This window comes from Halichoerus grypus, chromosome 5 (genome assembly GCF_964656455.1).
Source record: "Halichoerus grypus chromosome 5, mHalGry1.hap1.1, whole genome shotgun sequence".
Lineage (NCBI taxonomy): Eukaryota > Metazoa > Chordata > Mammalia > Carnivora > Phocidae > Halichoerus > Halichoerus grypus.
In genome coordinates, this window is record NC_135716.1 from 16,043,826 (window position 1) to 16,055,175 (window position 11,350).

Sequence of the window (11,350 nt, forward strand, 5' to 3'; positions counted from 1 at the left end):
GACGGACCACCCTCTGGCGTCCCTGTAAGTGTCCGGCTCAGCATGGTGCTTAAGGAACGGCATTGGTGCAAAGGGCGGCCCCTCCCCTACCGCCCTCTCTGCTTCCCTCTGAGCGGTGGAGATTCTTGGAAGCCTTCCGGGGCACTGCCCGGTTCCCTGTCGCAGCTGGTACGAGAATGCGAATGGATCCTGAGAGCCCTTGCGGATGGGTTCTGTTGGCATTCTGCTCCCGGGAGGAGGGAAGATGGGGAATCTTTCAAGCACGGCTGGGTTAGGCGGCGGCGCTAGACCCAGCGCAGCCCAGGCCAGCGGTTGCAGCAGGGCCGGGGCTGGAGGGGGCACTGGGACGCCCTCCCCCTCCTGCCCTCTCGGTTCCCCCTCCCCCAGCCCCCGTCCCCGTCCCATAGCGGCAGGGGCCTGGCTTCCCCCTTCGTAAGCGGCCCGCGCGCCATCTGCTGGGGAGCCCGCTGCGCTCTCTGGGGCTGCCCACAGCCTTTGGTCCGGGAGCCTGTGGTCTCAGAAGGTCACATGCTTGTCTTGTTTATCCAGGTACCCAATTTGCGTCACAGTCCCTGAGTATCTACCGTGTACCCGGCACCACCCTAGGACCCCCCCCCCGGCCCCCCGCATGCTGTCCCTGTTGTCCTTCCGACAGCCACGGGGAGTATTGTTACGCCTACTCAGTTGTGGAAAAAGGGGCTCAGAGACGTGACTTCCCCACGTTGCACTACCATGTGACCTGCAGGTGGGGGGGGCGCCAGGAACAAGGGCTTCTGATGACTGATCCAGAACCCTTTCTGTTCTTTCTCAGCCGTAAGGCGTCCTTGGAAGAGTGTTTGGGGGGCACTTCCTGGAGAGGAAGCAGCTGCAGTGTTGTGGGAATTTCAGCCAGAAGGCTACTTGCCTGACTTGCTGACATTGCTGAACCCAGAGGCTCTCGGCTCGGTGGGCCCTCTGGCATCTTCCAGCCCTCTCAGGAGACTCTCGCTCTGTCCTCCTGGGATGGAGACTCGGCCTCACACAGAAACATCGAGGGCCAAGAGCCTTGGCTTTACGCTCTAACGTGCTTGTCCTCGCGGGGGTGCTCCGGCTTGGTCTGTCGGGTGCCCCCCGCCTGTCGCCACCGTGTGCGCACTAAACCACACCTGTGTGTCTTGAAAGCAGTGTGAATGGTTGGAAGCAAAACAGGGATGTGCGATTCTTGCAAGGCTGTTCCTCTGCGCGGCCGAATTCTGTGTGTGTTGTTAGTCAGCGGACACGTTAACATGGTATCGTGTGCTGACGCTCCTTTCTAAGAAAGGGGAGGCCTTGCGCTGCAGCCTTCCTGTCACACTGTGTGTGTGGGTCAGGCTGAAGCGAGGCTTCTGCCTCCGGCTACGCTGAGGGAAGCAGAAGGTGGCGTGTGGGGATTTACTCAAATCTGGAAGCCGGTGCCCAAGATCTGCTTGGCTAGCAGCTCTAGGGTAGTCTTAATAAGCTCAGGGATGCTGCAGAATTTAGTAGAGAATTCTAGTTTTACAAAAAGGCATTAGGGCTGCTTATAGTTGTAAAGGGGAAGTTTAAGGAAATCGTACAGATCACATAGGCCGGAGCATTTATTTAGGACGTGAGGAAGGGAACACACATCTCTAAGCGGCAAGACCCCTTCATTGCTCCCCTCAGTCTCATGGCTCGAAGTGAGTGCCGAGTGATGGAGGATGTTAAGAATTGTCCCGTTTTCCTACCCTGTGCTCTTTTCAAGTCGTACCTTAGTGCCTTAGGCCCAGGAGTGGGGCTGTGTCTGTGGTGAGGGTCTCATCCTAGAGCTGTTCATTCCATCAAGGTGAGAGGATCTTTAGGAAAAACGAACAGAAGTCAAAGGAAATAGGAACCCACAGCCCTGCGCTGGTTTATGGGCTTTTTTTCAAGTTGAACAGACTTGAATTGGAGGGACCAAAATGAACAGCCCTGGCAAATTACAGAGATAACCGGCTTCTCTGGACACAGACGCATACATACACGTACGCTTTCGCCTTATCGTCATCCATTAGATACAAAGTCTCATTTCGTCGTCTTCCGTTCGATATTACTGATCCCTAAAGATGAAAGAAATTGAGGTTTAGATTAAGCCCAAGGTTCCCCCACTGAGAAGTGACAGAAACGTTACTTGGATCCGAACCCCTCAAACTTTGGATCCGGGACCGGTTCACCAGACCCCGAGCTTGAGGGGCTGCCAGGGCACCCGCCAGGGAGCCTGTCCTTGCTGTGGTTCCACGGGGCCCCATGCGGCAGAGTGTCTTCCTGGAGCCTCGCTGCTTGCAGGATGGAGAGTCCGGATGGAGATGGTTGGCGGAAACTTTTCTTTTTCTAAAGACGGTGAAAGAAGTGGACAGAAACATGAGTCCGGCCTCCCTGGCAGGGGATGTGGGAACACTTTGGGGGAAGTAATAGTAGACCCCAGTAGGATTGGGCTTATTTAAACGAAAGGACGAGCCAGAGATTGCAGTTAGCTGTGAACAAAACTTACAGCAAATACCTGGGTGTGCCCAAAGCACTATCCCAGGGGACCCAGTTTCTACGGAAGAGATGGTCATTGTCACGCATCCATTCAGTAATTCCAAGCACCTGCCACGTGCCAGGACAGGACTAGAAAGTTGAGACGGATCGGTGAGCCCCCTGGCCCAGTCCCTGCCTGAACTGAATGTCAGGAGGCTGACCTGGGAGCACAGACCCTGGCCGATGGCGGGGCGGGGTGGGGGGTGACCCCCAGACTGGAGGTTCAATAAAGATCGGCACGAAGGGATGTTGTCCCAAGTCAGACCTCCTTTCTGTAATGGCCCCGCTCCAGATGCTTCCTCCCTCCCTGAATGGCCACTGGAAACATTGCGCTGAGCTCAGGGCTTCACTGTCCCAAACCTCAGAATCATTTCCCAAGCAGAGAAACCTAAAAACCTGTCCTGCGAAGATGCAGCTTCAGAGGGGCTGGACACCGCCCTTCATGGGCGCAGAGGCTGCATGTGACCAGGGGCGAGGCCGGGAGTTGGAGACGTTGGAGCCAAAGCCCGACCCGGTGGGGGGGTGTGTGTGTGGAGGGGGGCTGGGGTGTCAGTCCTCAGCTAATAAAGGGGCCTGTGCACCTGGGAGATGCCAGAGGCAGGCCTCCCCTGGACCTGGGCTTGTGGCGTGAGGAGAGATGCCCGAGGGAACACCGGGAGTTCCCGCCCCTGACCCGCGCCCTGCGCAGACTAGACACACCCAAATTGGGCTCCCGGGTGCGGGGGGCTGACAGCCTGGCAGGTCTGGGCCTTGCCGCGTCTCCGGCTTCTTTTCGAGGGCTTGGAAGCCTGTGTGTGTGTGTGCAGTCTTGGGGGAAAAAAATAACCCTAACACTCTGCTTCTCTCATCCTTCCCTCTTCTGTGTATATGTCTGTCTCTCTCTCTCTCTCTGTGCGTGCCCTCCCCCCGCCCCATCTTCTGTTTCGGTTTCCTGCTACTTCTGGTGGCACGTGGTCCCTCCCTGCCGGCAGAACTCGTCCAGCTCGGCCTCCTCCGAAGCCTCGGAAACCTGCCAGTCCGTGAGCGAGTGCAGCTCGCCCACCTCGGTCAGCTCAGGCTCCACCATGGGCGCCTGGGCGTCCACAGAGAAGGTGACCGGCTGGGCCCCCGGCCACCGCGGCCACCCTTCTCCGCCCCCCCTCCCCGCCCGCCACTGGCCGTCACCGCCGGGACCTGAAACTTGAAATCAACCAAAGGCACACCCTGAGCAGCCACTCTTGGGGACAGAGAGAGGGACAAGGCTGAGGGCTTTTTCTTGAATGGGCGCCGGGCTCCTGAGCCATGACCTTGCCGTCGTCCTGAGGGAGAGGAAGGGGTATGGGGAACTCGGAGGTGGAAGGCTCCTTCCCAGAACAGTGCCGTGTGCTCATCCATCTCCCCCTTGCCCTCCCAAGCCCCTCTCCCCCACTGTGGCCCCCTTGTCGCCGTAGCCACACCGCCCGATGGGACCTCCCGCTGCATCAGAGGCTGTGTGCTTTTCTGCCTTTTAGTTTGCTGACCCCTCCTCCCTCTTCACCCCGATTTGGAATCTGCTCCTGAACAGTGTGATGATTTCGGAAACCTAGAATGAACAAATTTAGTTGACGCTTGAGAATGTTTAAATTTGCATAATGAGATGAGCAGATCACGATCACCCTGAAACTCTGCTTCGTTGGCTAAATGATCAAAAACCATTGCGAACGCCACAAGTGAAGGACACTGGTCAATTTCCACACTATTCCAGAATGTAGATAAGTTATGTCCTTGACCGAGCACTTGCCTGGTGTCCCACGGGTACTCTTTGCCCCGTGGCCCTTTCTGCCCCACGGATCATCCACGAGCAGCAGAGCCCCGCCGCTTGTTTGATGGATAAAGGCTCCGGTCCCCTCCTCCCTTGAATGTCAATGCCATCTTGTACCTCCACACTCATCCTGTTATATTAATTTTATTTTCCTTTCTCCCCCCCCCCTTTTTTGTTTGTTTTGTTTCCAGTTGTCTAACGGGTTTTCTCACTGTAGTTTGCCAAGTGAATCCCATGTGGGGCCCGTGGGGGCAAGCCTTTCCCCTCATTGCCCGCCTGCCTCCCGCCTGCTCCCTCGGGTCACCTCTGTCCACCTTCCAGACTTCGCTCATTATCACACCATTGGGCCCGGCATGTTCCCGTCATCTCAGATCCCTAGCTGGAAGGTTTGTGTCTCTCCTCCCTCCCCTCCTCTCCTCTCCCTCCGCCCCCTCTCATGGCTGTGCTCCCCCCACCAGTCCCACGATCCCTCATCCTGACCCCCCTCAGCCCTCCCTTCCACACTCTGCCTTCCTCCCCATAGAACCCCTCTCCCTAAGAAAGTTCCCACCGGGAAGAACCAAAAAGCAGCAGGCAGATCTGAGGGAGAAATTTCCACACGGAGCTGAGATGGGAGAGGCTCCCTGTAACGCGCCTTCCCTCAGCCCGGGCAGACGGTGGCGCCCGACAGGGCCGTGTGCAGTTCTGCGCTGCTGGGGGCCACTGCGGGGTGTCAGTATTACAGGGGCTGGGAGCCACTGCCCTCCCCGGCCGCGGGCCCCAGACTTTCCCCTCGAGTCCCTTACTGGGCCACGGCGACAGAACCATAATGCAAACTGGGGGTTGGCTTACCATGCTTGATCTCAAAAGTAAATGCAGACTTTATTTTTTAGTCTCATTTGTTTACTCTCAAAATGTGTTTGCCTTAATACAAAAACAAAGTTTTAAAATGAGTTCCTAGCAAGTCCAATCCTATTCTGAGAGGTGGTGTCCCTACTTTGAATAGTAGGTGACCCCAGGCTGCGGCATTTTGAGGTCTCGACTTAATCCCTCATAACTAGTGTGGACCCCTCATGCTCCTCAAAAATCTTTCTGCTGACCCCAGAGGCCTTCCCTCCCTCTGTGAGGGCCTCAGGGGGGGCACTTCCCGGGTGCCCTTTGGGGCCCAGGCCCAGTTTCCTGGAGGCGGAGGTTCAGCGTCAGCGGGAGGGGCTGACTCCCGTTAGTGCCCCCTGGTGGCCACTTGGCTCAATTGAAGCCATTTGGGCTGGAGGAGAGGGGGTCCCTTCAGACACCCGCAGGGAGGGCCTGGTCCCCGGGGCATGTGCTGGCCACCGGCTGGGGCCTTCAGACACCTTAGACAGTTGGTCAGCTGCAGGTGGCTACTAAGAGTCACCCACAGGTACCTGCCTGGTTGGTGAGGGTGTTTCATCTTTGGGCAGATAGGAGGAAAGGGGAGGTTCCCGGGGGGCCCCCCGCCAAAGGATTTTCCAGTCCCTCCTTTTAGAGCCGGGTGAGGACGCAGTAGAAGGGCCTGCTGGCCTGTCCTAGCCCGAGCTTCCCCAGAGGCCGGCTGCCTTCTGTGGGCAGCTGTCCGGAGGCTTCTCCAGCCTTCCAGATGGCGGCGGAGGCCGGGCGCCTGACGGCGTGCCTTCTGCTTAGGACTGGGCCAAGCCAGGACCCTACGACCAGCCTCTGGTGAACACCCTACAGCGCCGCAAGGAGAAGCGGGAGCCAGACCCCAGTGGCGGAGGGCCCACGGCCGCGGGTGGCGCGCCCGCAGCGGCTGACGAAGCGCAGAGACCGCGGAGCATGACCGTGTCAGCTGCCACCAGGGTGACGCTTTTTTTTTTTTTTTTTAAGATTTTATTTATCTGACAGAGACACAGCGAGAGAGGGAACACAAGCAGGGGGAGTGGGAGAGGGAGAAGCAGGCTTCCCGCGGAGCAGGGAGCCCGATGCGGGGCTCGATCCCAGGACCCTGGGATCATGACCTGAGCCGAAGGTAGATCCCTAACGACTGAGCCCCCCAGGCGCCCCAGGGTGGCGCTTTTTTCGCTACAGCTGGTTGGACCCCTCTAGCCCTGGCTGGCGGCCGTGTGCTGACCAGCACAGGGGGCCGAGTCAGCCCGGCATCTGGAGGGGCTGAGCCCCGTCCCCCCACTCCCTGTTCTGTAGTGATTAGAGGGCCCCCAGGGAAGAGCCTGGCACTGAAATCGGACTCCTAGAACTTTCTAGAGCCTGGGTAGGACCCACAGACGGGTGATGTGCACGGGAGCGGGTTAGGAGTAATACTGAGGCTCCCACTTGAAGTATGCAGAAAGGCTCTGGGGACATGGGACAGGGGATTCACGGCCCTGGTGGCTTGTCTGTGTGTCTGTCGCCTCCCCACTGCAGCCTGGTGAGGAGATGGAGGCGTGCGAGGAACTGGCGCTGGCCCTGTCGCGGGGCCTGCAGCTGGACACCCAGAGGAGCAGCCGGGACTCGCTGCAGTGCTCCAGCGGCTACAGCACCCAGACCACCACCCCGTGCTGCTCGGAGGACACCATCCCCTCCCAAGGTACGAGGCCGCCCGGGCTGGCCGGCGGCGGAGAAGCGGAGGCCGCGCAGCCACAGCGAGTGCGCCGGCGGCCTCTGGGAGCGCGTGGCGGCGCGGCCTGTGCTGGTCAGGGCGCCCCGAGCCCGCAGCCCCGGGTTCGGAACCCATTCCGCCCAGTCCCCCGGGAGCCCTGCGTCCCTCAGCGCCGCGCGCGCCGGCCAGATGGCAGCCCAGGGGCCAGAGGAGGTGTGTGTGTGGGGGGGCCGATCCGATTTGCAGCCCGCCGCTCCAAGCTCCTCAGACTGCGTGGGCCCCCGCACGGCCGCTGTGCTGTCCAGGGGGGCGGCGGGCGGTGCGTGGGGTCCTCTGGCTCCGAAACCCGCTCTGAGCCCCACCGCCCTCGGGAGCCCGGGTGCCGAGACGAAGCGCGCACGCCTCGGGCGGCAGCCTGACTCCGCGCGTCTTTTCGGGGGCTCAGCGCCCGGGGCTCCGATCTCTCTCCGGCCTTTGCCCGACGCGTGACTCGGGGGGGCGGTGGTAGTCCGGCTGAGGCTGGATCCTCACGTCTGCTTCCGGCCCGGCGGGGGTGTGCAGTTCCTCGTCTCTTCCCGCGCGCCCCCTTATACCTCCCGGAGACGCTGCCGTCCTGGGGCCCAGGGTTAGAGCGGGGAACCGAAGACCCCTGCGGGGACTGCTCGGACGTCGAGGGCTTCTCAGGATGGTGCAGAGATTGGGGGAGGCTGGGGATGAGGTGGCGGGTAACGCATCTTGCCTCTTGTGCCTTTTGTTCCTCCAACACCAAAGAACCGAAAAGCAGAGCTGCTGCCGCGGAGAGTCCTAATCAAATCTTATCATCAGTTTCAGATTATGATTATTTCTCTGTAAGTGGCGACCAGGAGGCAGATCAGCAGGAGTTTGACAAATCCTCCACCATCCCGAGAAACAGCGACATCAGCCAGTCCTACCGACGGATGTTCCAGGCCAAGCGCCCAGCCTCAACGGCTGGCCTCCCCACCACCCTCGGACCTGCTATGGTCACCCCGGGGGTTGCAACCATCCGACGGACCCCTTCCACCAAGCCTTCTGTCCGCCGGGGGACCATCGGAGCCGGCCCCATCCCCATCAAGACCCCCGTGATCCCCGTCAAGACCCCAACCGTCCCAGACCTCCCCGGGGTGTTGCCCGCGCCCCCGGACGGGCCAGAGGAGAGGGGTGAGCACAGCCCCGAGTCGCCGTCTGTGGGCGAGGGCCCCCAGGGTGTCACCAGCATGCCCTCCTCCATGTGGAGCGGCCAAGCCTCCGTCAACCCTCCTCTCCCAGGCCCGAAGCCAAGTATCCCCGAGGAGCACAGACAGGCGATTCCAGAGAGCGAGGCCGAAGACCAGGAGAGGGATCCCCCAAGTGCCACTGCTTCCCCAGGCCAGATCCCGGAGAGCGATGCTGCAGAGCTGAGCCCGAGAGATACTCCGCAAGGGGAAGACATGCTGAACGCCATCCGAAGGGGCGTGAAACTGAAGAAGACCACGACCAACGACCGCTCAGCCCCTCGCTTCTCGTAGGCGCGCTAGGCTCCCAAGAAATGCTGCCAGTGGGGGAAGGAACTGTTTAATTCATAAAACCTAATTTGTCTCGATCCATTCCAATCTATAATCAGACAAAAGATTTTGTAGGCAACTCAGAATACAGCTCTTTTGAAAGTACTCGACACCTTTAGATAAGAATTAAAAGCAACATATGTAACTGACATAACTTTGATCTTTTAATTTGTAAATATTGACCGTTTTCTTTCTGCACATTCTAATCTTAGTTTCCCTTTTGATTTTTCTGAAGGTGCCAAATTCCATTTAACTTTTTTACAAGTCTTTGTAAAATTTTAAATGCATAATGGGTGGGGGGGGTGGTCGGGGCAAGGGGAAACACAAAGTAGTTAATTTCAGAAAAAAGGATAACTCTACTTATTAGCCTTTTCTTTTCTCTCTCCTTTTTTTCCTGCAAGCTTTTGTAGATGCATTGTAGTAGTCTGGCTTAGAAGCAAATTCAAGTTATTTTAATGTACAAACAAAATGGATCAAGGGTTAAAATCTTCATTTACATGGAGTATGTTCTGGCTGAGAAAAGCAGGAGTAACAAATGATGAGCAATATTCGGAGTGAAGTAAATCCGGAAATGGTAGACTCTGTTGGGATTGGGGGGGAGGGCCGTGGGAGGGGCACACAGTCAACATAGCCGATCCTGTTAACATTTAAGAGTAGCCTCGTAGGTTGAATTTCTAGTAGCTTCATGGTAAATGCATCCGAATAAGCCATACTGGATTGCAGTGTTTGTTTCTGTAGGGTGTTTAAGGACTTCCTTTGTCCCACGATTCCTCTTGACTGCACACAGCACCCACCTCCAGTCCCGTGCATGCTGCCGCCACCGGGTAGACCCAGAGCCCCCCCCCCGCCCCCCTTCAGTTACTCGTCTCTCGTACCCACGTTCATTGAATCCAAATACATCCAAAAAGGGTAAGGCAGTTTTAAAAATGTGAAAACATTTAAAAATGATAGCAGGGAATTCTTAGATATAGCCAATGCCTTTTACTTAACCGTGCCCAGCAGGCTGGGCGCGTTGAAAAGCCCAAATATTTTGAACAAACTCGAGCGGATTTAACAAGGGTAACCAGCTTGGAATCTAGCAACTTGCCAATGTGTTTACCGACCTGGGGGCTTGTTTTTCTTCTCTTCTTTTAAATAAGTGGCAGTTAATTGGCATCATACCAAACATTGAAGAGCGGAGGATTTATTTATTGTCACTGGGAATCTGACCACTATACTGTCCCTTCTTTTTTTTTTTTTTTTGGTATTCTAGGTAATGTTTTTTGGAATGGATTTATGTCTTTTCTTTTTTAAGTGAAAGTTAAATTTGTTCTAATGCCCATTCCCTAAAGCCAACAGAGATTTGTAGATTTAAAGGGATCTTGTTTGGAGAAGACATGTCCAAAAAGACCAAGCAAGCCCCTTAGCACTCGGGTCAGTTTCTCTTGAAGAAACCGGAGCTTGGTGGGTCCCGCAGACCCTGCAGGTTTCTGTTGGCTCTGATCTTCAATTACATAATCTTCTGCTTTCATACCTAACTGCATCGGATGTGAGAGTAACGTACCTGTACAGTCACTGTTCTATATATTAACATTTAACACTGCTGTGATTGCTCAAGGGCATTTTATGTTATGGCTTTAAAGCAAAGGCATGATTATTAGAAACTATTCAAGCTTTTTTTCTTTGAAAAACAAGCTCCTTCTACAGAATATAAGCAACAGTAGTGCCTGTGGTTTAGCCCACCAATCTTGATGACTAAAAGTAGCTGATGCATTGTGCATATGATGCTTGAGATGGTTTTTGCAAAAGCAGAAATCACTGCAAGGTAATTACAATAGATAAAAGTGGTATTTTAAACCTTGGAAATAAATGGATGTAACTGTACCTTGGTACAGCTTTTCACTTGTTTAGTTTTTAAACGTTAGTATAATCTGAATAAATTTAATATAAAATGTTGCCAAATTCAATGTAGAAAGAATGTGAGGACACACCTTGGGTAGTTCTGTTTGTGTTTTTGCATATTGTAAAAGCAGGGTCACAGCTAAAAATAAAGAAATCGTTTCTAAAGGTAAATTATTGTGGTTTAGTTGCTAGTTCGTACTGAGAGTTGACCTCTCCCCGTGCAGTTTTTTGTTCTAAACTTGTATAAATAACAATTGTGTAATGTGTCTCCCTTCTACCTTGTAACAATTGCTTCAGCCTACATTATAAATAAAGAACCACTAGAAAAAGTCCTGGATGTCAAGACTTATTAAAATTCAGTTGCAAGTCTTCATCAACTGTTAGGAGACGCACGGAGACTCCGACTAGGCTTACTAGGAAACCAGAGAACGTTACTTCTGGGATGGCCCTGGGCCCTAAGAACACTAGCAGCCTCCACTCATGAACTGTTTGAACGTAATTCTAGTGAGTTATCACCAACTGAAAGCCAATGGGTTTGGTTGATGATGGTTTTAAAAATGGCTCTACCTTTTAAAGACACTTCTTCCAACACTTAGAGTTCTGCTGTCCCCTCACCTGGGAGCCCGCAGACCACCCAAGCTACAGTAGAGAGGCAGAGCCGGAAAACCGTCCCGGGGAAGCTGCACCCCAGCCCCCAAACCTCCGCTCCCGAGCGAAGCCCGTGAACTCCAGGCTGATTCGTTGAGTATGTGCTGCTTAGAGTTAACCTTTTAATCACACTAAAATGTCATTCCTGGCACCTTTACAAAACCAAAAAGATTTTCTCAAGTCCTCAGGATTTGCATACCTTCTCTTTGTATTCATCCCAGTCACTAAGCCTTCAAATAGGGTCTGTTCAACTAAAATCCTCAAGAGTAAATCTTGTATCTGGTTCTGCTGTTTTCCCTGATAACACGTGCTAGCAATAGGACTTCCTGGGGCAGAGGACACTTGGCCACACTTCCCATACTTCTCTGCGCAAGTGGGAAGAGACGACGGGGG

The 11,350-nt window shown here is 55.1% G+C and overlaps 1 protein-coding gene across 8 annotated transcripts in view; it reads left to right on the top strand.

Annotated features, from left to right (window-relative positions):
- MTSS1 (MTSS I-BAR domain containing 1) overlaps positions 1-10,641 on the top strand; it is a 160,007-nt gene extending 149,366 nt beyond the window's left edge. For 2 of the 8 annotated variants that reach the window (XM_078072024.1, XM_078072025.1), the window contains exons 11-15: positions 3,507-3,626; positions 4,507-4,701; positions 5,957-6,130; positions 6,692-6,854; positions 7,692-10,641. In XM_078072024.1, coding sequence (XP_077928150.1) covers positions 3,507-3,626; positions 4,507-4,701; positions 5,957-6,130; positions 6,692-6,854; positions 7,692-8,392 — 1,353 coding nt within the window. In that variant the 3' untranslated portion in view covers positions 8,393-10,641. The remainder of the gene's footprint in view (positions 1-3,506; positions 3,627-4,506; positions 4,702-5,956; positions 6,131-6,691; positions 6,855-7,691) is intronic. The other 6 variants (XM_078072028.1, XM_078072029.1, XM_078072026.1 and 3 more) reach the window with 3 other exon arrangements.
- The last annotated feature ends 709 nt before the right edge of the window (positions 10,642-11,350 follow it).